Source organism: Eucyclogobius newberryi, unplaced genomic scaffold (assembly GCF_026437365.1).
Source record: "Eucyclogobius newberryi isolate DKJ021-1_F unplaced genomic scaffold, fEucNew1.0.hap1 SCAF_7, whole genome shotgun sequence".
Classification (NCBI taxonomy): Eukaryota; Metazoa; Chordata; class Actinopteri; order Gobiiformes; family Gobiidae; genus Eucyclogobius; species Eucyclogobius newberryi.
Window position 1 is genome coordinate 24,433,703 of NW_027316389.1, and position 26,735 is coordinate 24,460,437.

Sequence of the window (26,735 nt, forward strand, 5' to 3'; positions counted from 1 at the left end):
GTCCTATGTCGTAGGTAGTAGTGTTATTTGTTGTGGAATCGGCTATAACTCTTTGCAAACATCTGGTCCTGTTATGGACATGTTATGCCACCTTTCGTTCAGTCACTCTCAGGAAAATCAATAGCCCCACACAACAACACGACTGATAACACTGTCATCCTATGTCATAATCTGTTTTCAGCACAATTGGCTCTGTGTTCAGAAAAAACTACCGTTTGAAAAACCTATTTGAAAATGTTTTATGGTCCAGCACTAATGCACATTCCTCTTGAGCCCCACCGCTGATGGAGGAAGTCGTCTTTACAACAGTTAGGCCTTTATTGTACTCCCAAATATAAACAACATGTGGCAATGTTAAAGAAAATATGTTTTTCCTAAATGCAAAGTCATGGTGCTCCATCATGACACAACATAAATCACCTCGATGTCCTGTCCTTATGTTTTGAGTTGAATCTAATCTGCGCTATAACCGAGCAATAAACATTTATTTTAATCCTTGTTTGCTCAAAGAGAGAATGGGAGGAATGCAGGCCCTCGACAATGGAATTTCTACAAAGTAATCTTTTTTTTTATATATATATTTTGTGCCCGTAGGCTTTATCGACCGGAAACCAGTGTGAAATGGGGGATGAGAGAAGGGAGAACATGCAGTAAATAGTCAGTAAAGAGTCAGGTATCCAACTCACGACACTGCGGCCGGCTGCACTTGGAGCCAGGCATACGTGTGCTGTGCCTTTTAGAGGTATAAATATAGTTTAATAGTGCATATTATGAAGTTTATTCATAATATAGTGTTGGGAGATACAATGTCACATGATACACATTTCACTTTTAGACTTCAGGATTCTTTATTAAACAGACAAATATAATAATTTAATAAATCATGTGTGCAATGTGCTAAAGGCAGTTTCTTGAGAATACGGTCCATTCATGTCCGTTCACAATCGATATAGGGCAGTAGTGTCCTCAGTTGCCCTTTACAGAAGACTGGACCCTGGCTCCCGCTTCAGTAGAGCAAACAGGGGCCTCCTAAGCACAGGCATGATTGGTGGACATTTGCGTGTTCATCTGATTTTCTGAGGTCAGACAAAGCTCATTGGCTGGTCCTGGTGATGTCTGAGGGTCATGCACTTTCTAAAGTCATCTTACGTTATTGAAAACATGAAAAAACAGAAAAGGGTCTATGTAAAAGGAGGACATTTATTGTGTTTAAAATGCTTTAAAAGGATACACTGGCAGTATTTATCTTCATGAGCAAAACCAGTATATCAAACCAATTTATTATTATTTACAGCTGCATCTTAGATATTAACTTATTATTAGCCAGAAAAAAAACTCTTTGAAATCAGCTGCTCAAACTGTGATTTGGAACATGGAACAAGCCTTTGTGCTTGTCCCCGGCCTGGATAAATGGAGAGGGTTCTATTAGGATCAAATTGGGTTGTGTTGCTCAAATTGTCCTTTGTCCTTGTTGATCTTAAATGAGTAGTTATTCTTAAATCTTGTACAATTCCTTTTTTTTAACTTGTAATGACTAGCATTGCGACAGCGATTACATAATGGTAGAAAACAAGTGTTCAACACTGTCAATACAAATACCAACCTTGGTTGATAAAATCAAGGAACCCTTACTTAATATTTCTCAAACTGTAAAACAGGATACTATTAACATTCGTAACATTTACTTTTCAACACAATGTGTGCAATAATGTTCACCTTACTTGGAATAGTTGATTTACCTTTACTCACAATGGGTTAGTCACCATAAAGGGGACAATAACTGTTAGCTTTACTTCAGCTTTGTTATTAACACAAATCTTCACTAAGGTTCGTATTTGTATTTACAGTGTATACTTCCATAATGTGGCATGTCCGTCATAAATAATTAGCTGAAAGGTCATGTTGGCAGTATTCAGACTTTTTTTTCAATTTGAATTTTTTGATACCTTAACATGATTCAAATTATCCAACTAAGTTTAAGTGGACACCAAGGGTCACTTTTTAGCATTTTGGAAACAAAACACCTATTTTATTAAAAAGGCTCAAAGACATTCGAATAAAATACTCTCAAATATTAGCGTAAACTGCATTTTACACACTTCTGAGTCCTCAAGAAGGAACACAGCACAGTCATGTGTTTATGCAATTATCACTACAGCATTGCTTTATGGGGTGAAATCTCAGAGCATCTCCCAAACTGCAGCACTTCAATTCAATAATCTTCAATATTCAAAAAGGTAAAAGTCCCCTAGACCATCTTCTCAGTGTTTTTCTGGAAGGCCTGTATTCTGTATCAGAATCCGTTTCCTCCTCTGAAGAACTGTCAGAGTACAAAAAGTTAACGTTGAATGTGACAGGATCTCTGTGCTCCTCCATGACATCACAATGTCTGGACTGCAATCTCCCTTCAGTTACTTGGAGGCACTCTTCTGTACTCATTCTCTTCAGGACCACGTGTGGCTGAAGGTGCTTCTTATTGAATGTCGTTCTATCATGAGAACTTGCCGTGTGATCGATACACCTTGAGTGAGAGTGAGTGTATTCCTGTGTGTTGTTCGAGACGTCAGTCCTTGAAGTGGAATGTGTAGAAAGGCTGCTTGTATTCGCAAAACTCATCTGAGGAGTACTCTGCACTTTTTTGGATCCAATTTCCTCCTTGTTATGAAAATGTTTTTGTGATTGGGAAAGCCTTTGTGAGAGTCTGAACCTTCTGGAGAGTTTTGAAATAAATGGTTTGGAAGATGTGATGGTCGCTTTCATTGAAGTTTCGGCAGAATTGCTCAATATAGAACTTGCTGTTGTTGAATCCTCGTTGTTGCAAACTTGAAGATTATCTAGAGTAGAACTACTTTTAAATGGATAAACAGCGACAGGAGTTACATCACTGCATGGGACGATTACGACTTTAAGAACGCGCCCCCCTGGTATTAAGGACTGAGCTGCAAGTGATGCTGGATGCAATGGAGGTCCCAATTCCACTGGTTCAGAAACATGCTTTTCTACAATCTTTGGATCTGCTTCGGTCTCCTGGAGCTGATTGGAGGTGGGCGAGGGGGATAGGTGGTGCTCGGGGAGAGTGGTGAGGTTGGAGGGGGTGAGGTCTGAGGAGGAGGAGGAGGAAGGAGGTGTGAACAGCGAAGGGGAGATCTCCTGAAGTAGATGCTGCTCGGACGACTCCCCGGGACATTCACGCAGGATGTTCCTGACCCAACGCTGATGTTTGGAGCAGAAGTGAGGCGAGACTTCGATTGAACTGTATTCGCTGTCCGTCTCTGTTGCACTGACGCATGTAGTTTTGTTTCTGTGGCCCGTTTGAAAACCTAAAACTGGCTCTTTTCCATTATTAACCATTATTATAGCAGTGACTGGAGCATCAAGCGATAAGGATTTCTCTGCTGCAGGTTGGAGTTGTTCTTTGGACGTTCCAACATGAGACTCTGGAAACAGGCAGGTGGCAGTTCTTGTCCCCAGGTGTGACTTGCTGAGTGAGAAACATGTTGCATCTGACGGAACAAAAGACAAGTCGAAGTTTAGTTCATAAATAAAACCATAATAAATCATGTGAGACTTTTCATGTACTTAGTTACAAAAAGCTGTGGCATCAGAGAGGTCTCCCTATGCTGCTGTAAACTATAGTATTTTGAATTTTACATGAATGTACATTGTCCTTATTTTTTGTAGCCAATTAATCAAAATGTATAATATAAAAGACTGCAATTTATATTTTGCATTATAGTTTTTGGTAATTTCCGTGAACAGAAAACTACATCCGCATCAAGAGCAGAAACCCACAAACACTGCAATATCCAAACACTCTCGTGTCAGTGCAGCCTTCAGCCCAAAAAGTGTGTTTGCCTGTTTGAAATGGGCAACAGAGCTGGTCAGGAACAAACAGTATGTGAAACACATGAACGGACTGTAGCATGGGCTGGGCGATACAGCGATAAAACATTTAATTGTGTCATCTGATCCTGTGCCAATCTGCTTTTGATGCATCGTAATTCACTGCTTTTCTGTTTTCATTTTTGCTGTAGTTACCTCCTGATGGCAGATAAACAAGAAACTAACTGAATAGTAATAAAGTCAGAATTATGGTCATGGTATTAATTGGTACCCTTAAATATAGCCAGCGGTTGTTCTGCCTTCACACCTTATAAACATACACTTACACATAGGTTTACAGCTTACATAAGCCATGAGGGACGTGTCTTGCCCCAGGACACAACACAGCACACAACAATGAAGCAACCAAACGGCCGTGAACGGTGTTTGAACGCGGTGCCACTGAGTCCTGCTAAAGGGCATTTGGTCCAGAGTGTTCTTACCAGACTGCAGCAGTGTTTTCAGACTTGTTGCTGTGGTGGTGGAGTCGTCAGTGATTAAATCCAGCAGCGCTTTCTCCCATTCTTTTACAGGAGACTTTTCCTTCATGATCTAAGGAATTTAAAATGTTTTAGTTACGGATAATATCAAGTTGTATAGGTGTTTTTTTAGGTTTCATTTGTTATTTTCTCATTAAGTTGACAAAAACAAAATCACACTCAAGACAACATTTTTGGCATGTGCTCCAATCTAATCTAACCTAATTACCTGATTTAAATAGTTTCTGAGACACCAAATAATGGTTACCAGGAATCTATTTACAAACAGATTTAGGAAATTTTGAATTTAGAAGCCATTAAATGTAGCCATTAAAAAGGACAGACCATCTCCTGCTTCCACTACAGTTGACTTTCACAGAAAAGGATAAATATCCGAGTTCCCGGTCTAAATTCACAGATTGACAATGACTCTTGGATGAGAGTCGAAACTTTTTGTTTTTTCTAAAACTGAGTCCAGATGACTACAACTGAACCGTTTTCTACAATTCTACGTTTGTTTTAATGTGTTTTGTGTTTAATGATCATCAGGTCCCTCTTGAAAATGAGACATTATGTATCAAGAGGTTAAGCAGCGTAAATAAAGGATTTTAAAAAGCTGTTTTATGTAAGGCTGAACCAATAACTGTATCGATCTACTAAAAAAAGTTAACTTTTAGCGGAAACACATGCTTTTCAAAATATCTTCAAGCAGCATAGATTCAACTTTATCTTGATACTCTCCAAATCTCCAAATTGTCTTTCATTAACCTTATATTATTAATCAATTGTTCATCCTTTAAAACATGTTTATAAATTTAAAACAATTTGGCGCGACAAGAATCCAGAATCCAGACTGCACTTACCTTGTCAATGTAAGTACATTTTGGCAAAGCTTTGTCCAGTTCACGTAGATAATGAAGAAGTCTCTCCTCAGTCTTTTGAGCATAATGGTCCCCATACTGTTCCTCCACATGATTCTAACAAAAGCACGCATTTAAACATTGACTAAACTGTTATAGTGAATAACATAGAAAACAGAAATGAAATACAACAAACCAGGTCAGCTGTGGCTACAAAAGTAACTTGGGTGAATAATGACTCCAGAGAAACAGTTTGAGAGACTTTGGCAATCATGGTTCAAGTCCAATACAAGTGAAGGAATAATTATCACTGTTTCTTGTGTTTTACATTTGAAATCCCAGGTGCAAACCTTGCGCCTAGGGGACTCAAAAGTTGAGTGATGTTGATTATTTTTCAGAGAGAAGATGACTCTAGTGAACCTGCACCAGGTCTAGGTTTGATAAAGTAACCATTATTTCTGCACCTTTTTGTGTGATACTTAAACCTCAACCAACACATGCATAAAACCAAACAGCTGTATAATAATTATATTCATGTCAATACAGCAACCAATACAGACAGTGTTAAAATTAAGTGTGCCCATCATGGGTCCATTATTGTGTATTTGCAGTGCAAATTGCCTTACAGAAGCAGTGGTCCTGTACAAAGTTTAAATAATCTATATATTCGAATTTCAGTGGCCTTCAATGAAAACGTAGTAACGGGAAAAGTGACTCTATACTGCGCCCTGCTGGCTTGTATCAGCATAGGTCAGCTGCTAGATGCTCAGTTCTAATATTTACTGTAAAGCACTTACCTGGATATAGTCTTCAAGCTTTTCTTTGTCCATGACCAGTGACTGAGCAAAAGTCCTAAAGTCATGCTGATTTCTTCTCATAAGGAACATCTCATATTTTCTCTATGAAAAAATACCCATGATCAGAAGCTGTTAAGGCAATACTCATCATGAGGTTTATAAAGCTCAAATTTATGTAAGGACTTACACAATGTTCTTCATATTGAGGCAGTTTACTGGGAAAGTATTTAATGATTTTCTGTACGACACTGATAGGTCCAATGCCTTCCCTTAGCATCCACATAATTATCTACAGAAAAAAGTACACAATCAAACATTTTGAATATTTGGACATGCACAAGTAAAAGTATATCATACCATGGTTTTGAGGCCAAATACAATCTTCATATGTTTGATGGCAGGCACCAGCGTGGGAAGCAGTGTGTGAGTGTGCTCCAAAAAGGCCAGCACTTTCTCGTAGTGATGGGTTTGTCTGCTCTTGATGATATTGTAGACTTGCGCAGACACAACACGGACGTGCCACGACTCATCCAGGCTCAAAATCCCCCAGTCCCCATCTGGCCAATAGAGAGCCCTGACATCTGTGGAAAAAAAATCATCCCAGGGAATAAATAGAAAATTGAATGTAAATTAGTCAAGTGGTCTGCATCTGTTTTTCTTTTTTTTTTTTTTACTTTAACTTTTACAGATGTTATTACATTCTTGAGTAATTTGTGTTTGCAGATGAAGTACAAATGATTATGATCCAGAGACTTGTGCTTCCTGTTGCTGAATCCTTGGGCATCAAGATTATGAATCCATTATAATATCAAGATCTAATTTGGAAAAATGGCTGACAAATAGTGTTCAGTGTATACTACCTTGGAAAACATCTATCATGTTGTGAGCCCAGGCGTACTCTATGACCCACAGCCTCCACGCGCAGTGTCGCTCCATCAGTCACCGCATCCTCGCCTCCACGCGCATCCTTTAACGTGCCCCATGACCCAAGCCCCGCCTGCACGACCAGAACATGCACAGACAAGTCGGGAATCGACGTAAGCAGTGCGACGCTAAAAAACATATTAGTTATGCCATTACAGTTAGAAATCATAACTTTATTTGGTTCATGTATAATAAAACATGTGACGAACTTACCATTTAAAACCCACATCCCGTCGACTTGTTTCCGTTTGAAGTGAAGTAGATGCTGCACACAGACACAAAAGCTAATTCCTCCATTGCTTGCGTAAATTAAACTCAAATTCTCATTTATTACATGCTGTAATCATCAGCTAACGCTAACACTTTGCTGCATTTCAAACACAACTTTGCGTTTCACTTCTGAAAGTTTCAATGTAAAGCTCAAGAGGAAATATCGTGCTAATAGGTGAAGAACGTTGGACGCTTTTAGTTTGAAATTGGTGGTAGTTTTACCCGGAAGTAGTCCCATGGAGTAGTCCCGTGGCAAAGTCAGGGATGTAACTTTTAATTATGTTTCTTAACCTTTTACTGTATGCAGAGAGAATGCACGTCTGAATTATCTGATGGATTCAATCTATATAGTCTAAATGTGTGTTGGGTTTGTTGTATAGCTTAAGCTTATAGCATGCGTTTGTCCTGAAGGAGGAGCAGGCTAACTTGTGCTACTGAGCTCTCAGCGGGCGTTTCAGGTAAAACATGATTATTTTAATTGCATACTCTGGAAATTGTGAAAATAGCCAGGCATTGACTTGATTTATTTAAATTGTATAAAAATGATTGTCGCCATAAACAACATGGCATATAGGACAGTAGCTGGTGGCATCGCCTTGGCATCAGAGGACAAGAAATTGAGGTTAATTGTACTCTCAATAATAATAATAAATATAGCCGCAAGCGGCAATGATCGGCCCTCGCCACGCCGCCGCCGCCACGCCGCAAGAGGAGGGGGCGCTAACGCGCCCCAATTGTCCTTTCATTACGCCTACTGCTGAATCTGTGACGCTGTCACATCTTCTCCCCTTTGTTTTACCATCAAAAAGCTATTTTATTTTGAATTCTTGGCAAAATGTGCAGCTTTGCCGCACAGACACCGTGACTCTTTGAATGAAAATGTGGATAACTTTTGATGGTCCTGAAGATGAGTCTCACCAAATTTCAGGTTAATAGGGCTGACGCCCTGAGGGGGAGGAGTTTGTGAAAGTCTAAAGTGTAAACATGTTCTGGCGATTTCCCCATTGGAATAACATGAAAGGTTTCGGTCATCGTTATGGCAACGCCATAACAATTATGACATGGGTCTCATTGACTTTTTTGATGGGGATGCTAAAATTGAGTTGTGTGTCAAATTTCATATAATTTCGCAAAACTAAACATTTAACCTCCATATAAAATCTGTAGGGGGCGCTGTGGCGCCAAATGAATTTATTTCACTTCAAGTAGGTTTAGGGCAAAGAGTTTAACAACTGATTCTAATTTGACGCAATTCGGACTTTATCTGCGCAAACGGCAGAAATTTTAAATATGGGAGATTTCTGAAATTCTAGCTACAGTTTGCGGCTTCGCCGCACCGAGACCGTGAGAGGTATCAATGTAATTTGGATAACTTTTGATGTCCCACTCCTCAGTAGCATTTTCACCAAAATTCAGCTTTTTAGGGCCAACGCCCTGGGAGGAGTTCGTAAAAGTACGACGTTTGGAAAAACTCCGAAGTCATGTTTAGCCATTTTTGAAGCAATATGGCCGACATTTGGTTGGGCGGACGGCGTTGCCGTAATAATATTTTTTACTTCTCTTGTCACCATCTACCTCTGCGCCAAATTTCATGATTCTACGATCAGATTTTTTTGGGGTCATTTCCCATCTCTCAATGCATTTTTGGTACATTTGGGGGCGCTGACGCGCCATTTTTTTTTATTTTAGAAAAGGGAAATAGCCAGAATGTAGAGAGGCACGATTTTTAGAGGTGTGCAAATTTTTGTGACTTTTCGTCAATGTTCACTGGGTGAAAAATAGGGGGGTTGGTCCCGAGAAGAAGAAGAAGAAAGAATTAAAGCCGCAAGCGGCATCCAACGGCCCTCGCGGGCCGCCGGCCTTCCGACTCTGCGCTTTCGACTTGATAAAGATGGCATTGGAAAAACTCTATTGTTTATAGGCCACTCTGAAGGCCAAATAGTCAGAATTCTGGGAAACGTTTGCGGCTCCGTCGCACAGAGACCGTAAAAGCTATCCTTAAAATTTGGATAACTTTAGATGCCCCACTTGTTTAGAGGACGTACACCGATTTTGAGGTCGGTGGGCAAAACGCACTAGGAGGAGTTCGTTAAAGTGTGAAACAGAAAAATGTGGATATTCGAGAGATTTAGCGGTTTTCCCATAGGGATAACATGGGAGGTTTATGTCATCGCTACGACTACGCCGTAAAAATTAAGGCATTTGTCTGATTGGCTTTTTTGATCGGGACGCCAAAATAGAATTTTGGGTAAAGTTTAGAAAATTTTGGTAAAACAAATTTTTGACCTTCAATGTTAATTTAAAGGTCACTCTGTAGGGGGCGCTATCGCGCCCATTTCAATTTTGTCATCCTAAACTGGTCCAAACTAGAAAGTTGAACAACTGATTCAAATTTGGTCCTAATCGGACTGGTTTTGATCAAAAGGGAGCAATTTTTAGATCTGCAATATTCCAAAATAAGTTGTCCAACTTTGCGGCCGCGCCGCACACAGACCGTAAAAGGTATCTCAAAAAATTGAATAACTTTAGATGCCCCACTTGTCCAGAGGACGTACGCCGATTTTGAAGTCGGTGGGCAAAACGCCCTAGGAGGAGTTCGTCAAAGTTTGACGTGAACAAAATGGCTAACACAGCTTGTTTTCATTTTCAAAGGAAGATGGCGGGCATAGGGTAAGTCTGGAGGCGTGGCCACAGTAATATTTTTTTTTTGTCCTCACGAGAGGAATGCGTGTCCCGAATTTCGTAGCTCTACGACAAAGTTGACCTCGGGGCGTCTCCCATAGGCGCAATGTATTTTGACTTTTGTCGGTGGCGCTGTCGCGCCATTTTTTAACGAAAAAAAAAAATAGCCCAGAAAAAATCAAATTTTTCGCCGATTCTGAATTTTGGGCAAAGTTTGGTGAGTTTTTGAGCATGTTCAGGGGGTCAAATTAGAGCTCAAAAAGCAGAAGAACAAGAAAAATAATAATAATTAAAGCCGCAAGCGGCATCCAACGGCCCTCGCGAGCCGCCGGCCTTCCGACTCTGCTCTCTGCATTTTACAGAGATGGCGCTAACGCAATTATCTAAGAACTAAGACAGTGACACATTGGACATGTGGACAACCAGTGCAAATGAACACAAATGTCGGTCAAATATGCAGCTCCAGCGCACAGAGACCGTGACACTTGGAATAAAAATATGGATAACTTTTGATGCTCCGCTTGTGTAGATTATTTTCCCCAAATATGAGCTTGATCGAGCTATTGCCCACAGAGGAGTTCATTAAAGTGTGAAGCATAAATGTGAACATTTCAAGGATTTGGCGTTTTTCCCATTTGTGACATATATTTGCGGGTCCGCCACACAGAGACCGTAGCACTTAAAATCAAAATATGGATAACTTTTGATGCCCCATTTGTGTAGATGATTTCCCCAAATATGAGCTTGATCGGGCAATCGCCCTGGGAGGAGTTGGTTAAAGTGTGAAGCGTGAAAACGTGGTCATTTTAGAGATTTCGCTGTTTTCCCATTTGTGACATATATTTGCGGGTCCGCCACACAGAGACCGTAGCACTTAGAATCAAAATATGGGTAACTTTTGATGGCCCGCTTGTGTAGATGATTTTCCCCAAATATGAGCTTGATCGGACAATCGCCCTAGGAGGAGTTTGTTAAAGTGTGAAGTGTAAAAATGTGGTGATTTGAGCGATTCTACGATTTTCCCATAAGGATAACATGGGATGTTTCTGTCAACGCTACGGTTACGCCGTACAAAATATGACTTTGGCTCTCATACTTGTATGATCAGGATGGCAAATTAGAATTTAGTGCAAAATGTCATGTCATTTGGAAAAACTCTATTGTTTATAGGCCACTCTGAAGGCCAAATAGTCAGAATTCTGGGAAACGTTTGCGGCTCCGTCGCACAGAGACCGTAAAAGTTATCCTTAAAATTTGGATAACTTTAGATGCACCACTTGTCTAGAGGACGTACACCGATTTTGAGGTTGGTGGGCAAAACGCACTAGGAGGAGTTCGTTGAAGTGTAAAACATAAAAATGTGGTAATTTGAGAGATTTTGCGGTTTTCCCATAGGGATAACATGGGAGGTTTCTGTCATCGCTACGACTACGCCGTAAAAATTTAGGCATTTTTGTGATTGGCTTTTGTGATCGGGACGGCAAAATAGAATTTTGGGTAAAGTTTAGACAATTTTGGTAAAACTAATTTTTGACCTTCAATGTTAATTTAAAGGTCACTCTGTAGGGGGCGCTATCGCGGCCATTTCAATTTTGTCAGCCTAAACTGGTCCAAACTAGAAAGTTTAACAACTGATTCAAATTTGGTCCTAATCGGACTGGTTTTGATCAAATGGGAGCAATTTTTAGATCTGCAATATTCCAAAATAAGTTGTCCAACCTTGCGGCTGCGCCGCACACAGACCGTTAAAGGTATCTCAAAAAATTGAATAACTTTAGATGCCCCACTTGTCCAGAGGACGTACGCCGATTTTGAAGTCGGTGGGCAAAACGCCCTAGGAGGAGTTCGTCAAAGTTTGACATGAACAAAATGACTAACACAGCGTATTTTCATTTTCAAAGGAAGATGGCGGCCATAGGGTAAGTCTGGGGGCGTGGCCACAATGATTTTTTTTGTTCGTCCTCACGAGAGGAATGCGTGTCCCGAATTTCGTAGCTTTACGCCAAAGTTGACCTCGGGGCGTCTCCCATAGGCGCAATGTATTTTGACTTTTGTCGGTGGCGCTGTCGCGCCATTTTTTAACGAAAAAAAAAATGGCCCAGAAAAAATCAAATTTTTCGCCGATTCTGAATTTTGGGCAAAGTTTGGTGAGTTTTTGAGCATGTTCAGGGGGTCAAATTAGAGATCAAAAAGCAGAAGAACAAGAAAAATTAAAGCCGCAAGCGGCATCCAACGGCCCTCGCGGGCCGCCGGCCTTCCGACTCTGCTCTCTGTTTTTTACAGAGATGGCGCTAACGCAATTGTCTAAGAACTAAGACAGTGACACATTGGACATGTACAATGCTGTGCTCAACCAGTGCAAATGAAGACAAATATCGGTCAAATGTGCAGCTCCAGCGCACAGAGACCGTGACACTTGGAATAAAAATATGGATAACTTTTGATGCCCCGCTTGTGTAGATGATTCTCCCCAAATATGAACTTGATCGGATAATCGCCCTAGGAGGAGTTTGTTAAAGTGTGAAGTGTAAAAATGTGGTCATTTTAGAGATTTTGCGGTTTCCCCATAGGGATAACATGGGATGTTTCTGTCATCGCTACGGCTACGCTTTACCAAATATGACTTTGGCTCCCATACTTTTATTTTGGGGATGGCAAATGAGAATTGTGTGCAAAATGTCATGTCATTTGGAAAAACTCTTGTTTATAGGCCACTCTGAAGGCCAAATAGTCCAAATTCTGCGAAAAGTTTGCGGCTCAGCTGCACAGAGACCGTAAATGTTATCCATAAAATTTGAATAACTTTAGATGCCCCACTTGTCTAGAGGACGTACACCGATTTTGAGATCGGTGGGCCAAACGCACTAGGAGGAGTTGGTTAAAGTGTGAAGCGTAAATGTGAACATTTCAAGGATTTGGCGTTTTTCCCATTTGTGACAGTATATTTGCAGCTCCACGGCACAGAGACCGTACCACTTAAAATCAAAATATGGATAACTTTTGATGCCCCGTTTGTGTAGATGATTTTCCCCAAATATGAGCTTGATCGGGCAATCGCCCTGGGAGGAGTTCGTTAAAGTGTGAAGCGTAAAAATGTGGTCATTTTAGAGATTTCGCTGTTTTCCCATTTCTGACATATATTTGCGGGTCCGCCACACAGAGACCGTAGCACTTAGAATCAAAATATGAATACGTTTTGATGCCCCGCTTGTGTAGATGATATTCTCCAAATATGAACTTGATCGGACAATCACCCTAGGAGGAGTTTGTTAAAGTGTGAAGCGTAAAAATGTGGTGATTTGAGCGATTCTACGATTTTCCCATAAGGATAACATGGGATGTTTCTGTCATCACTACGGTTACGCCGTACAAAATATGACTTTGGCTCTCATACTTTCATGATCAGGATGGCAAATTAGAATTTTGTTCAAAATATCATGTCATTTGGAAAAACTCTATTGCTTATAGGCCACTCTGAAGGCCAAATAGTCAGAATTCTGGGAAACGTTTGCGGCTCCGTCCGCACAGAGACCGTAAAAGTTATCCTTAAAATGTGGATAACTTTAGATGCCCCACTTGTCTAGAGGACGTACACCGATTTTGAGGTTGGTGGGCAAAACGCACTAGGAGGACTTCGTTAAAGTGTGAAACATAAAAATGTTGATATTCGAGAGATTTAGCGGTTTTCCCATAGGGATAACATGGGAAGTTTATGTCATCGCTACGACTACGCCGTAAAAATTAAGGCATTTGTCTGATTGGCTTTTTTGATCGGGACGCCAAAATAGAATTTTGGGTAAAGTTTAGAACATTTTGGTAAAACTAATTTTTGACCTTCAATGTTAATTTAAAGGTCACTCTGTAGGGGGCGCTATCGCGCCCATTTAAATTTTGTCATCATAAACTGGTCCAAACTAGAAAGTTGAACAACTGATTCAAATTTGGTCATAATCGGACTGGTTTTGATCAAATGGGAGCAATTTTTAGACCTGCAATATTCCAAAATAAGTTGTCCAACTTTGCGGCTGCGCCGCACACAGACCGTAAAAGGTATCTCCAAAAATTGGATAACTTTAAATGCCCCACTTGTCCAGAGGACGTACGCCAATTTTGAAGTTGGTGAGCAAAACGCCCTAGGAGGAGTTCGTCAAAGTTTGACGTGAACAAAATGGCTAACACAGCGTGTTTTCATTTTCAAAGGAAGATGGCGGCCATAGGGTAAGTCTGGGGGCGTGGCCACAATGATTTTTTTTCTTTGTCCTCACGAGAGGAATGCGTGTCCCGAATTTCGTAGCTTTACGCCAAAGTTGACCTCGGGGCGTCTCCCATAGGCGCAATGTATTTTGACTTTTGTCGGTCGGTGGCGCTGTCGCGCCATTTTTTAACGGAAAAAAAAATGGCCCAGAAAATTTTTTATTTTTCGCCGATTCTGAATTTTGGGCAAAGTTTGGTGAGTTTTTGAGCATGTTCAGGGGGTCAAATTAGAGTTCAAAGCGCTGAAGAAGAACAAGAAAAATTAAAGCCGCAAGCGGCATCCAACGGCCCTCGCGGGCCGCCGGCCTTCCGACTCTGCGCTTTCGACTTGATAAAGATGACGCCCTTATTGTGTGTTGAATTCAAAAAGAACTTGACAGACGGCGACACATTGGACATGGCCAATCCAGTGCAAATCAACACAAGTGTCAGTCAAATTTGCTGCGCCGCCGCACAGAGACCGTAGCACTTGGAATAAAAGTATGGATAACTTTTGATGCCCCGCTTGTGTAGATGATATTTCCCAAAGTAAAGCTTGATCGGGCTATTGCCCACGGAGGAGTTTGTTAAAGTGTGAAGCGTAAATGTGAACATTTCAAGGATTTGGCGTTTTTCCCATTTGTGACAGTATATTTGCAGCTCCACGGCACAGAGACCGTACCACTTAAAATCAAAATATGGGTAAGTTTTGATGCCCCGCTTGTGTAGATGATATTCTCCAAATATGAACTTGATCGGGCAATCACCCTAGGAGGAGTTTGTTAAAGTGTGAAGCGTAAAAATGTGGTGATTTGAGCGATTCTACGATTTTCCCATAAGGATAACATGGGATGTTTCTGTCAACGCTACGGTTACGCCGTACAAAATATGACTTTGGCTCTCATACTTTTATGATCAGGATGGCAAATTAGAATTTTGTTCAAAATATCATGTCATTTGGAAAAACTCTATTGTTTATAGGCCACTCTGAAGGCCAAATAGTCAGAATTCTGGGAAACGTTTGCGGCTCCGTCGCACAGAGACCGTAAAAGTTATCCTTAAAATTTGGATAACTTTAGATGCCCCACTTGTCTAGAGGACGTACACCGATTTTGAGGTTCGTGGGCAAAACGCACTAGGAGGAGTTCGTTAAAGTGTGAAACATAAAAATGTGGATATTTGAGAGATTTTGCGGTTTTCCCATAGGGATAACATGGGAGGTTTCTGTCATCGCTACGACTACGCCGTAAAAAATAAGGCATTTGTCTGATTGGCTTTTTTGATCGGGACGCCAAAATAGAATTTTGGGTAAAGTTTAGAACATTTTGGTAAAACTAATTTTTGACCTTCAATGTTAATTTAAAGGTCACTCTGTAGGGGGCGCTATCGCGCCCATTTCAATTTTGTCATCATAAACTGGTCCAAACTAGAAAGTTTAACAACTGATTCAAATTTGGTCCTAATCGGACTCGTTTTGATCAAATGGGAGCAATTTTTAGATCTGCAATATTCCAAAATAAGTTGTCCAACTTTGCGGCTGCGCCGCACACAGACCGTAAAAGGTATCTCAAAAAATTGGATAACTTTAGATGCCCCACTTGTCCAGAGGACGTACGCCGATTTTGAAGTCGGTGGGCAAAACGCCCTAGGAGGAGTTTGTCAAAGTTTGACGTGAACAAAATGGCTAACACAGCGTGTTTTCATTTTCAAAGGAAAATGGCGGCCATAGGGTAAGTCTGGGGGCGTGGCCACAATGATTTTTTTTTTTTTTGTCCTCACGAGAGGAATGCGTGTCCCGAATTTCGTAGCTTTACGACAAAGTTGACCTCGGGGCGTCTCCCATAGGCGCAATGTATTTTGACTTTTGTCGGTGGCGCTGTCGCACCATTTTTTAACGAAAAAAAAAAATGGCCCAGAAAAAACAAAATTTTTCGCCGATTCTCAATTTTGGGCAAAGTTTGGTGAGTTTTTGAGCATGTTCAGGGGGTCAAATTAGAGATCAAAAAGCAGAAGAACAAGAAAAATAATAATAATTAAAGCCGCAAGCGGCATCCAACGGCCCTCGCGGGCCGCCGGCCTTCCGACTCTGCGCTTTTGACTTGATAAAGATGGCGCCCTTATTGTGTTGAATAAAAAAAGAACTTGACAGACGGCGACACATTGGACATGGCCAATCCAGTGCAAATGAACACAAGTGTCAGTCAAATTTGCTGCTCCGCCGCACAGAGACCGTAGCACTTGGAATAAAAATATGGATAACTTTTGATGCCGCGCTTGTGTAGATGATTTTTCCCAAAGTAAAGCTTGATCGAGCTATTGCCCACGGAGGAGTTTGTTAAAGTGTGAAGCGTAAATGTGAACATTTCAAGGATTTGGCGTTTTTCCCATTTGTGACAGTATATTTGCAGCTCCACGGCACAGAGACCGTACCACTTAAAATCAAAATATGGATAACTTTTGATGCCCCGTTTGTGTAGATGATTTTCCCCAAATATGAGCTTGATCGGGCAATCGGCCTAGGAGGAGTTTGTTAAAGTGTGAAGCGTAAAAATGTGGTGATTTTAGAGATTTCGCTGTTTTCCCATTTCTGACATATATTTGCGGGTCCGCCACACAGAGACCGTAGCACTTAGAATCAAAATATGGGTAAGTTTTGATGCCCCGCTTGTGTAGATGATATTCTCCAAATATGAACTTGATCGGACAATCGCCCTAGGAGGAGTTTGTTAAAGTGTGAAGCGTAAAAATGTGGTGATTTGAGCGATTCTACGATTTTCCCATAAGGATAACATGGGATGTTTCTGTCAACGCTACAGTTACGCCGTACAAAATATGACTTTGGCTCTCATACTTTTATGATCAGGATGGCAAATTAGAATTTTGTTCAAAATATCATGTCATTTGGAAAAACTCTATTGTTTATAGGCCACTCTGAAGGCCAAATAGTCAGAATTCTGGGAAACGTTTGCGGCTCTGTCGCACAAAGACCGTAAAAGTTATCCTTAAAATTTGGATAACTTTAGATACACCACTTGTCTAGAGGACGTACACCGATTTTGAGGTTGGTGGGCAAAACGCACTAGGAGGACTTTGTTAAAGTGTAAAACATAAAAATGTGGTAATTTGAGAGATTTTGTGGTTTTCCCATAGGGATAACATGGGAGGTTTCTGTCATCGCTACGACTACGGCGTAAAAATGTAGGCATTTTTGTGATTGGCTTTTGTGATCGGGACGGCAAAATAGAATTTTGGGTAAAGTTTAGACAATTTTGGTAAAACTAATTTTTGACCTTCAATGTTAATTTAAAGGTCACTCTGTAGGGGGCGCTATCACTGCCATTTCAATTTTGTCAGCCTAAACTGGTCCAAACTAGAAAGTTTAACAACTGATTCAAATTTGGTCCTAATCGGACTGGTTTTGATCAAATGGGAGCAATTTTTAGACCTGCAATATTCCAAAATAAGTTGTCCAACTTTGCGGCTGCGCCGCACACAGACCGTAGAAGGTATCTCAAAAAATTGAATAACTTTAGATGCCCCACTTGTCCAGAGGACGTACGCCGATTTTGAAGTCGGTGGGCAAAACGCCCTAGGAGGAGTTCGTCAAAGTTTGACGTAAACAAAATGGCTAACTCAGCTTGTTTTCATTTTCAAAGGAAGATGGCGGCCATAGGGTAAGTTTGGGGGCGTGGCCACAATGATTTTTTTTGTTTATCCTCACGAGAGGAATGCGTGTCCCGAATTTCGTAGCTTTACGCCAAAGTTGACCTCGGGGCGTCTCCCATAGGCGCAATGTATTTTGACTTTTGTCGGTGGCGCTGTCGCGCCATTTTTTAACGAAAAAAAAAATGGCCCAGAAAAAATAAAATTTTTCGCCGATTCTGAATTTTGGGCAAAGTTTGGTGAGTTTTTGAGCATGTTCAGGGGGTCAAATTAGAGATCAAAGCGCTGAAGAAGAACAAGAAAAATAATAATAATTAAAGCCGCAAGCGGCATCCAACGGCCCTTGCGGGCCGCCGGCCTTCCGACTCTGCTCTCTGCATTTTACAGAGTTGGCGCTAACGCAATTGTCTAAGAACTAAGACAGTGACACATTGGACATGTACAATGCTGTGCTTAACCAGTGCAAATGAAGACAAATATCGGTCAAATGTGCAGCTCCAGCGCACAGAGACCGTGACACTTGGAATAAAAATATGGATAACTTTTGATGCCCCGCTTGTGTAGATGATTCTCCCCAAATATGAACTTGATCGGATAATCGCCCTAGGAGGAGTTTGTTAAAGTGTGAAGTGTAAAAATGTGGTCATTTTAGAGATTTTGCGGTTTCCCCATAGGGATAACATGGGATGTTTCTGTCATCGCTACGGCTACGCTTTACCAAATATGACTTTGGCTCCCATACTTTTATTTTGGGAATGGCAAATGAGAATTGTGTGCAAAATGTCATGTCATTTGGAAAAACTCTTGTTTATAGGCCACTCTGAAGGCCAAATAGTCCAAATTCTGCGAAAAGTTTGCGGCTCAGCTGCACAGAGACCGTAAATGTTATCCATAAAATTTGAATAACTTTTGATGCCCCACTTGTATAGAGGAGGTACACCGATTTTGAGATCGGTGGGCCAAACGCACTAGGAGGAGTTTGTTAAAGTGTGAAGCGTAAATGTGAACATTTCAAGGATTTGGCGTTTTTCCCATTTGTGACAGTATATTTGCAGCTCCACGGCACAGAGACCGTACCACTTAAAATCAAAATATGGATAACTTTTGATGCCCCTTTTGTGTAGATGATTTTCCCCAAATATGAGCTTGATCGGGCAATCGCCCTGGGAGGAGTTCGTTAAAGTGTGAAGCGTAAAAATGTGGTAATTTTAGAGATTTCGCTGTTTTCCCATTTCTGACATATATTTGCGGGTCCGCCACACAGAGACCGTAGCACTTAGAATCAAAATATGGGTAAGTTTTGATGCCCCGCTTGTGTAGATGATATTCTCCAAATATGAACTTGATCGGACAATCGCCCTAGGAGGAGTTCGTTAAAGTGTGAAGCGTAAAAATGTGGTGATTTGAGCGATTCTACGATTTTCCCATAAGGATAACATGGGATGTTTCTGTCATCGCTACGGTTACGCCGTACAAAATATGACTTTGGCTCTCATACTTTCATGATCAGGATGGCAAATTAGAATTTTGTTCAAAATATCATGTCATTTGGAAAAACTCTATTGCTTATAGGCCACTCTGAAGGCCAAATAGTCAGAATTCTGGGAAACGTTTGCGGCTCCGTCGCACAGAGACCGTAAAAGCTATCCTTAAAATGTGGATAACTTTAGATGCCCCACTTGTCTAGAGGACGTACACCGATTTTGAGGTTGGTGGGCAAAACGCACTAGGAGGAGTTCGTTAAAGTGTGAAACATAAAAATGTGGTAATTTGAGAGATTTTGTGGTTTTCCCATAGGGATAACATGGGATGTTTCTGTCATCGCTACGACTACGCCGTAAAAATTAAGGCATTTGTCTGATTGGCTTTTGTGATCGGGACGGCAAAATAGAATTTTGGGTAAAGTTTAGACAATTTTGGTAAAACTAATTTTAGACCTTCAATGTTAATTTAAAGGTCACTCTGTAGGGGGCGCTATCGCGGCCATTTCAATTTTGTCATCATAAACTGGTCCAAACTAGAAAGTTTAACAACTGATTCAAATTTGGTCCTAATCGGACTTGTTTTGATCAAATGGGAGCAATTTTTAGATCTGCAATATTCCAAAATAAGTTGTCCAACTTTGCGGCTGCGCCTCACACAGACCGTAAAAGGTATCTAAAAAAATTGGATAACTTTAGATGCCCCACTTGTCCAGAGGACGTCCGCCGATTTTGAAGTCGGTGGGCAAAACGCCCTAGGAGGAGTTCGTCAAAGTTTGACGTGAACAAAATGGCTAACACAGCGTGTTTTCATTTTCAAAGGAAGATGGCGGCCATAGGGTAAATCTGGGGGCGTGGCCACAATAATATTTTTTTTTTGTCCTCATGAGAGGAATGTGTGTTCCGAATTTCGTAGCTCTACGACAAAGTTTACCTCGGGGCGTCTCCCATAGGCGCAATGTATTTTGACTTTTGTCGGTGGCGCTGTCGCGCCATTTTTTAACGAAAAAAAAAATGGCCCAGAAAAAACAAAATTTTTCGCCGATTCTGAATTTTGGGCAAAGTTTGGTGAGTTTTTGAGCATGTTCAGGGGGTCAAATTAGAGTTCAAAGCGATGAAGAACAAGAAAAATTAAAGCCGCAAGCGGCATCCAACGGCCCTCGCGGGCCGCCGGCCTTCCGACTCTGCGCTTTCGACTTGATAAAGATGGCGCCCTTATTGTGTGTTGAATAAAAAAAGAACTTGACAGACGGCGACACATTAGACATGGCCAATCCAGTGCAAATCAACACAAGTGTCAGTCAAATTTGCTGCGCCGCCGCACAGAGACCGTAGCACTTGGAATATAAATATGGATAACTTTTGATGCCCCGCTTGATTAGATGATTTTCCCCAAATATGAGCTTGATCGAGCTATTGCCCACGGAGGAGTTTGTTAAAGTGTGAAGTGTAAATGTGAACATTTCAGAGATTTCGCTGTTTTCCCATTTCTGACATATATTTGCGGGTCCGCCACACAGAGACCGTAGCACTTAGAATCAAAATATGGATAAGTTTTGATGCCCCGCTTGTGTAGATGATATTCTCCAAATATGAGCTTGATCGGACAATCGGCCTAGGAGGAGTTTGTTAAAGTGTGAAGCGTAAAAATGTGGTGATTTGAGCGATTCTACGATTTTCCCATAAGGATAACATGGGATGTTTCTGTCAACGCTACGGTTACGCCGTACAAAATATGACTTTGGCTCTCATACTTTTATGATCAGGATGGCAAATTAGAATTTTGTTCAAAATATCATGTCATTTGGAAAAACTCTATTGTTTATAGGCCACTCTGAAGGCCAAATAGTCAGAATTCTGGGAAACGTTTGCGGCTCCGTCGCACAAAGACCGTAAAAGTTATCCTTAAAATTTGGATAACTTTAGATACACCACTTGTCTAGAGGACGTACACCGATTTTGAGGTTGGTGGGCAAAACGCACTAGGAGGACTTCGTTAAAGTGTAAAACATAAAAATGTGGTAATTTGAGAGATTTTGTGGTTTTCCCATAGGGATAACATGGGAGGTTTCTGTCATCGCTACGACTACGGCGTAAAAATTTAGGCATTTTTGTGATTGGCTTTTGTGATCGGGACGGCAAAATAGAATTTTGGGTAAAGTTTAGACAATTTTGGTAAAACTAATTTTTGACCTTCAATGTTAATTTAAAAGTCACTCTGTAGGGGGCGCTATCACTGCCATTTCAATTTTGTCAGCCTAAACTGGTCCAAACTAGAAAGTTTAACAACTGATTCAAATTTGGTCCTAATCGGACTGGTTTTGATCAAATGGGAGCAATTTTTAGACCTGCAATATTCCAAAATAAGTTGTCCAACTTTGCGGCTGCGCCGCACACAGACCGTAAAAGGTATCTCAAAAAATTGAATAACTTTAGATGCCCCACTTGTCCAGAGGACGTACGCCGATTTTGAAGTCGGTGGGCAAAACGCCCTAGGAGGAGTTCGTCAAAGTTTGACGTAAACAAAATGGCTAACTCACCTTGTTTTCATTTTCAAAGGAAGATGGCGGCCATAGGGTAAGTTTGGGGGCGTGGCCACAATGATTTTTTTTGTTTATCCTCACGAGAGGAATGCGTGTCCCGAATTTCGTAGCTTTACGCCAAAGTTGACCTCGGGGCGTCTCCCATAGGCGCAATGTATTTTGACTTTTGTCGGTGGCGCTGTCGCGCCATTTTTTAACGAAAAAAAAAATGGCCCAGAAAAAATAAAATTTTTCGCCGATTCTGAATTTTGGGCAAAGTTTGGTGAGTTTTTGAGCATGTTCAGGGGGTCAAATTAGAGATCAAAGCGCTGAAGAAGAACAAGAAAAAAAAATAATAATAATAATAATAATATTTTTAGCAAAAACAATATAGCCGTTTTTACTATAACAACAAATGATACATCGTTTGAAAGCTCTAAGCCTTCCCGATGCCGCCATAGGGTGGAATCATCATTACGAGCGCTTACGCGCTCGTCAGTCCCTATTCCGTCGGGATGCCCCGCCCTCTCCCCATAGACTTCCATTGATTTGAGCAGATACAAGCATGGCCCATGCCTGCGGCATGGATTCTCGCGTACGGGACGATGCCAGGAGGGTTTTTGGAGGAATGCAGCGCTTCGCGCTGCTGTTGTCAACAATTAGTGAATGGGCTATGCCCATTCACTAATTGTTGACTATTTCTGTCATAGCAGGAGTAAGTATGCATGATCCATGCCTTCGGCATGGGCTAGTTCACTGTACTTGCCAGGGGCGACGGGGCACCAAACATGCGGGCTGCGCCCGCATGTTTGGTAAGACAGTTGCAACGCTGCCTTCGGCAGCGTTGCGGGAGCAATAGGCCCTCCCCCTGCTGGGGCTTGGGCCTAATAATAATATTTTTAGCAAAAACAATATAGCCGTTTTTACTATAACAACAAATGATACATCGTTTGAAAGCTCTAAGCCTTCCCGATGCCGCCATGGGGTGGAATCATCATTACGAGCGCTTACGCGCTCGTCACTCCCTATTCCGTCGGGATGCCCCGCCCACTCCCCATAGACTTCCATTGATTTGAGCAGATACAAGCATGGCCCATGCCTGCGGCATGGATTCTCGCATACGGGACGATGCCAGGAGGGTTTTTGGAGGAATGCAGCGCTTCGCGCTGCTGTTGTCAACAATTAGTGAATGGGCTACGCCCATTCACTAATTGTTGACTATTTCTGTCATAGCAGGAGTAAGTATGCATGATCCATGCCTTCGGCATGGGCTAGTTCACTGTACTTGCCAGGGGCGACGGGGTACCAAACATGCGGGCTGCGCCCGCATGTTTGGTCAGACAGTTGCAACGCTGCCTTCGGCAGCGTTGCGGGAGCAATAGGCCCTCCCCCTGCTGGGGCTCGGGCCTAATAATAATAATAATATTTTTAGCAAAAACAATATAGCCGTTTTCACTATAACAACAAATTATACATCGTTTGAAAGCTCTAAGCCTTCCCGATGCCGCCATGGGGTGGAATCATCATTACGAGCGCTTACGCGCTCGTCAGTCCCTATTCCGTCGAGATGCCCCGCCCACTCCCCATAGACTTCCATTGATTTGAGCAGATACAAGCATGGCCCATGCCTGCGGCATGGATTCTCGCGTACGGGACGATGCCAGGAGGGTTTTTCGGAGGAATGCAGCGCTTCGCGCTGCTGTTGTCAACAATTAGTGAATGGGCTACGCCCATTCACTAATTGTTGACTATTTCTGTCATAGCAGGAGTAAGTATGCATGATCCATGCCTTCGGCATGGGCTAGTTCACTGTACTTGCCAGGGGCGACGGGGTACCAAACATGCGGGCTGCGCCCGCATGTTTGGTCAGACAGTTGCAACGCTGCCTTCGGCAGCGTTGCGGGAGCAATAGGCCCTCCCCCTGCTGGGGCTCGGGCCTAATAATAATATTTTTAGCAAAAACAATATAGCCGTTTCCACTATAACAACAAATTATACATCGTTTGAAAGCTCTAAGCCTTCCCCATGCCGCCATGGGGTGGAATCATCATTACGAGCGCTTACGCGCTCGTCACTCCCTATTCCGTCGGGATGCCCCGCCCACTCCCCATAGACTTCCATTGATTTGAGCAGATACAAGCATGGCCCATGCCTGCGGCATGGATTCTCGCGTACGGGACGATGCCAGGAGGGTTTTTGGAGGAATGCAGCGCTTCGCGCTGCTGTTGTCAACAATTAGTGAATGGGCTACGCCCATTCACTAATTGTTGACTATTTCCGTCATAGCAGGAGTAAGTATGCATGATCCATGCCTTCGGCATGGGCTAGTTCACTGTACTTGCCAGGGGCGACGGGGTACCAAACATGCGGGCTGCGCCCGCATGTTTGGTCGAACAGTTGCAACGCTGCCTTCGGCAGCGTTGCGGGAGCAATAGGCCCTCCGCCCTGCTGGGGCTCGGGCCTAATAATATTCCGATGCGAAAACAATGTTTCCCATTTTTCAAATATCATAAACTATACATTTTCGGAAAGCGCTCGCGCTTTCCTACCTCATGGTGTGGGTCCCTGGTCACTGACGGGTACTTTCGTTAATTTTGAGTGGGCTCCGCCCACTTTGTGTTTTTGGCCCTCTATACAGTAATAATGTTCAATTTTTGCATTACATGCTTATATGCACGGAACATGCAAGAGATGGGGAACGTATTCGTGAGCTACTTAGCGCAAATGAGTGCTTTATATGGGGATGACGACCGCTTCGCGGTCGTCATCTCAATGTAAAGTGCTCGTTTAGTGCGCACTTTTGCACGGGCTTCGCCCGTTTACAACGGTAATGTTCCATTTTCCTACTACTAATTAGTATGCACGGGGCGTGCATGAGTGAAGGAGTGCGTTAGTGAGTGTTTGGAAGTGGGCGAGCGCTTCGCGCTCGATTTCGTGCGCACTACGTGCGCACTTTCGCAGACGTGCTTTGCACGGCCTTACGAGATTAATAGGCCTCTCGCCACCTTGTGGCGCTCGGGCCTAATAATAATAATAATAATAATAATAATAATAATAATAATAATGATGATAATGATGATGACGACGACGACGACGACGACGACGACGACGATGATGATAATAATTATAATATATATATATATCATATAAAATATAAATCCTCAGCTCAATAATATTCAAACAAACATCAAGTCTAGTCTCAGATGCTAAAAAATAAAATGGTCCCTTTGTTTATTAAAAAACATATCATGATTATTATGTGCTTTATTTGTTGTTCACAGGTCCTTCCTGCACCTTGAACGGTTCCTCTGAGAAGTACCAAAATGAACAAATTGGGCATTAGTCTACTTCAGCTCTCCAGAATGGGCTCCAGACTTCATTACAACTCAAAGGGGGCTTTAATGTCACTCAATTCTATTGGAGTCCGCACATACTGTAGTAATGTCAAGGTCCGCTCCTACCTGCAGTACATGAAAAGAAAGATTCGGCCTCCTCCCAGTCCTCCTTATAGCCACGTGTGCCAAGTAGGTGACCCAGTGTTACGAAGTCATGCATCAGTTGTGGACCCTGCTGCTGTGAAGGGCCCGGAGATCCAAGAAGTAATTAATACCATGGTCAAAGTGATGCGGAAACTGGAATGTGTGGGACTGAGTGCACCTCAAATTGGGGTGCCCCTCCGTATATTGGCACTGGAGTACCCACAGAAGATGTTTGATGAAACCCCCCTTGTATTAAGAGAGGCAAGAGGTCTGAGCGTGCTGCCTCTGAGAGTGTTTGTTAACCCACAGCTGAGAGTTCTGGACGGGAGGACAGCAGTTTTTCAGGAGGCATGTGAAAGTATCACAGGATTTTCTGCAGCGGTGCCACGCTACTTATCTGTGGAAGTTTCAGGTATGAAAATAACGGACACAACTGTCATTTAAAGAGGTGGTATTATGCTTTTCATTGCCTTAATAAGTATGAACTCTCAACAAGCAGATGACTTTACTTTACTACATAAAGGCAATATAATGAGACAAAATGTACATAAATTGTGATCTGGCTCCAAAGAAATTGTGATATAATTTTTTTGGCATATTACTCACCGTTAATATCACAATTTTCTTGGAAATGGATCACATAGTCGATTTTATCACAATTTAGAACCTAGTAGGCTGACCAATAGGGAAAATGGGAGGGAGAAATCTGACTGTGTTTGAGCACAGACAGCCACATTAAATGCAGAAATGAATTGTGATTTATTAACAAAAAAGCAGATTGCCACTGGGATTATCACCATCTCGTCCAGCCCTAAAACTGTATATCAAACTACTTAAACAAGCATTATCAAGTGGATCAAAACATGTCAAATCACTTGGTCTTCTATGTAACAAAACCATTTGAGTGTTTTTTTTTTAAATATCTACGACTAGGAACTACTTTTTAATTGGGTATGGCCGTCAATAAAGTCAATTTTGCATAATAACCTTCCTTAAAATAATTCTGTATTGTTGTATTTTTGTTATTGTACAGGTCTCAATGACAAAGCGGAGTCGGTCACGTGGCAAACTAGCGGCTGGGCAGCTCGTATTATTCAGCATGAGATGGACCACTTAGACGGCGTCCTGTACATTGACCGCATGGACAGCAAATCCTTCATAAATATTAACTGGCCGACATACAACGAATAAACTGAATAAGATTGACTTTAGGACAAGATTTAAAACAAATGATCAAAATAAATGATCAAAACATACGATCAAAACATACTGTTTTTTTGAACAGACTCCGCTACAGACTGCGAATACTGGTATTCTACAGAAGGACATCTAGATCCGCATTCTAATGTATCTTTTCCCATTCATCCCAAAATGACTTCATACAACATTGTGTCAAAAATGTTTAATACAAACTAAATATGCAAAAATGGGCTCAAAATGCCATAACAGTATAATAAATTCAG

The 26,735-nt window shown here is 41.8% G+C and overlaps 2 protein-coding genes across 2 annotated transcripts; one reads left to right on the forward strand and one right to left on the reverse strand.

The window, feature by feature from the left end:
• Positions 1–2,058: 2,058 nt before the first annotated feature.
• LOC140349471 (uncharacterized) lies at positions 2,059–7,319 on the reverse strand. The gene is made up of 8 exons (XM_072435817.1): positions 7,156–7,319; positions 6,879–7,070; positions 6,376–6,599; positions 6,206–6,307; positions 6,019–6,120; positions 5,225–5,338; positions 4,326–4,434; positions 2,059–3,503 (listed from the first exon to the last, which is right to left on the reverse strand). Exons 2-8 carry the CDS (start codon positions 6,952–6,954, stop codon positions 2,230–2,232), a joined length of 2,001 nt encoding a protein of 666 aa, XP_072291918.1. The 5' UTR covers positions 6,955–7,070; positions 7,156–7,319; the 3' UTR covers positions 2,059–2,229.
• Positions 7,320–7,487: 168 nt separating this feature from the next.
• Positions 7,488–26,483, forward strand: pdf (peptide deformylase, mitochondrial). Its single transcript, XM_072435687.1, has 3 exons — positions 7,488–7,670; positions 25,075–25,684; positions 26,306–26,483. The coding sequence occupies exons 2-3, from the start codon at positions 25,117–25,119 to the stop codon at positions 26,461–26,463; spliced, it is 726 nt and encodes a 241-aa protein (XP_072291788.1). The 5' UTR covers positions 7,488–7,670; positions 25,075–25,116; the 3' UTR covers positions 26,464–26,483.
• Positions 26,484–26,735: the final 252 nt, after the last annotated feature.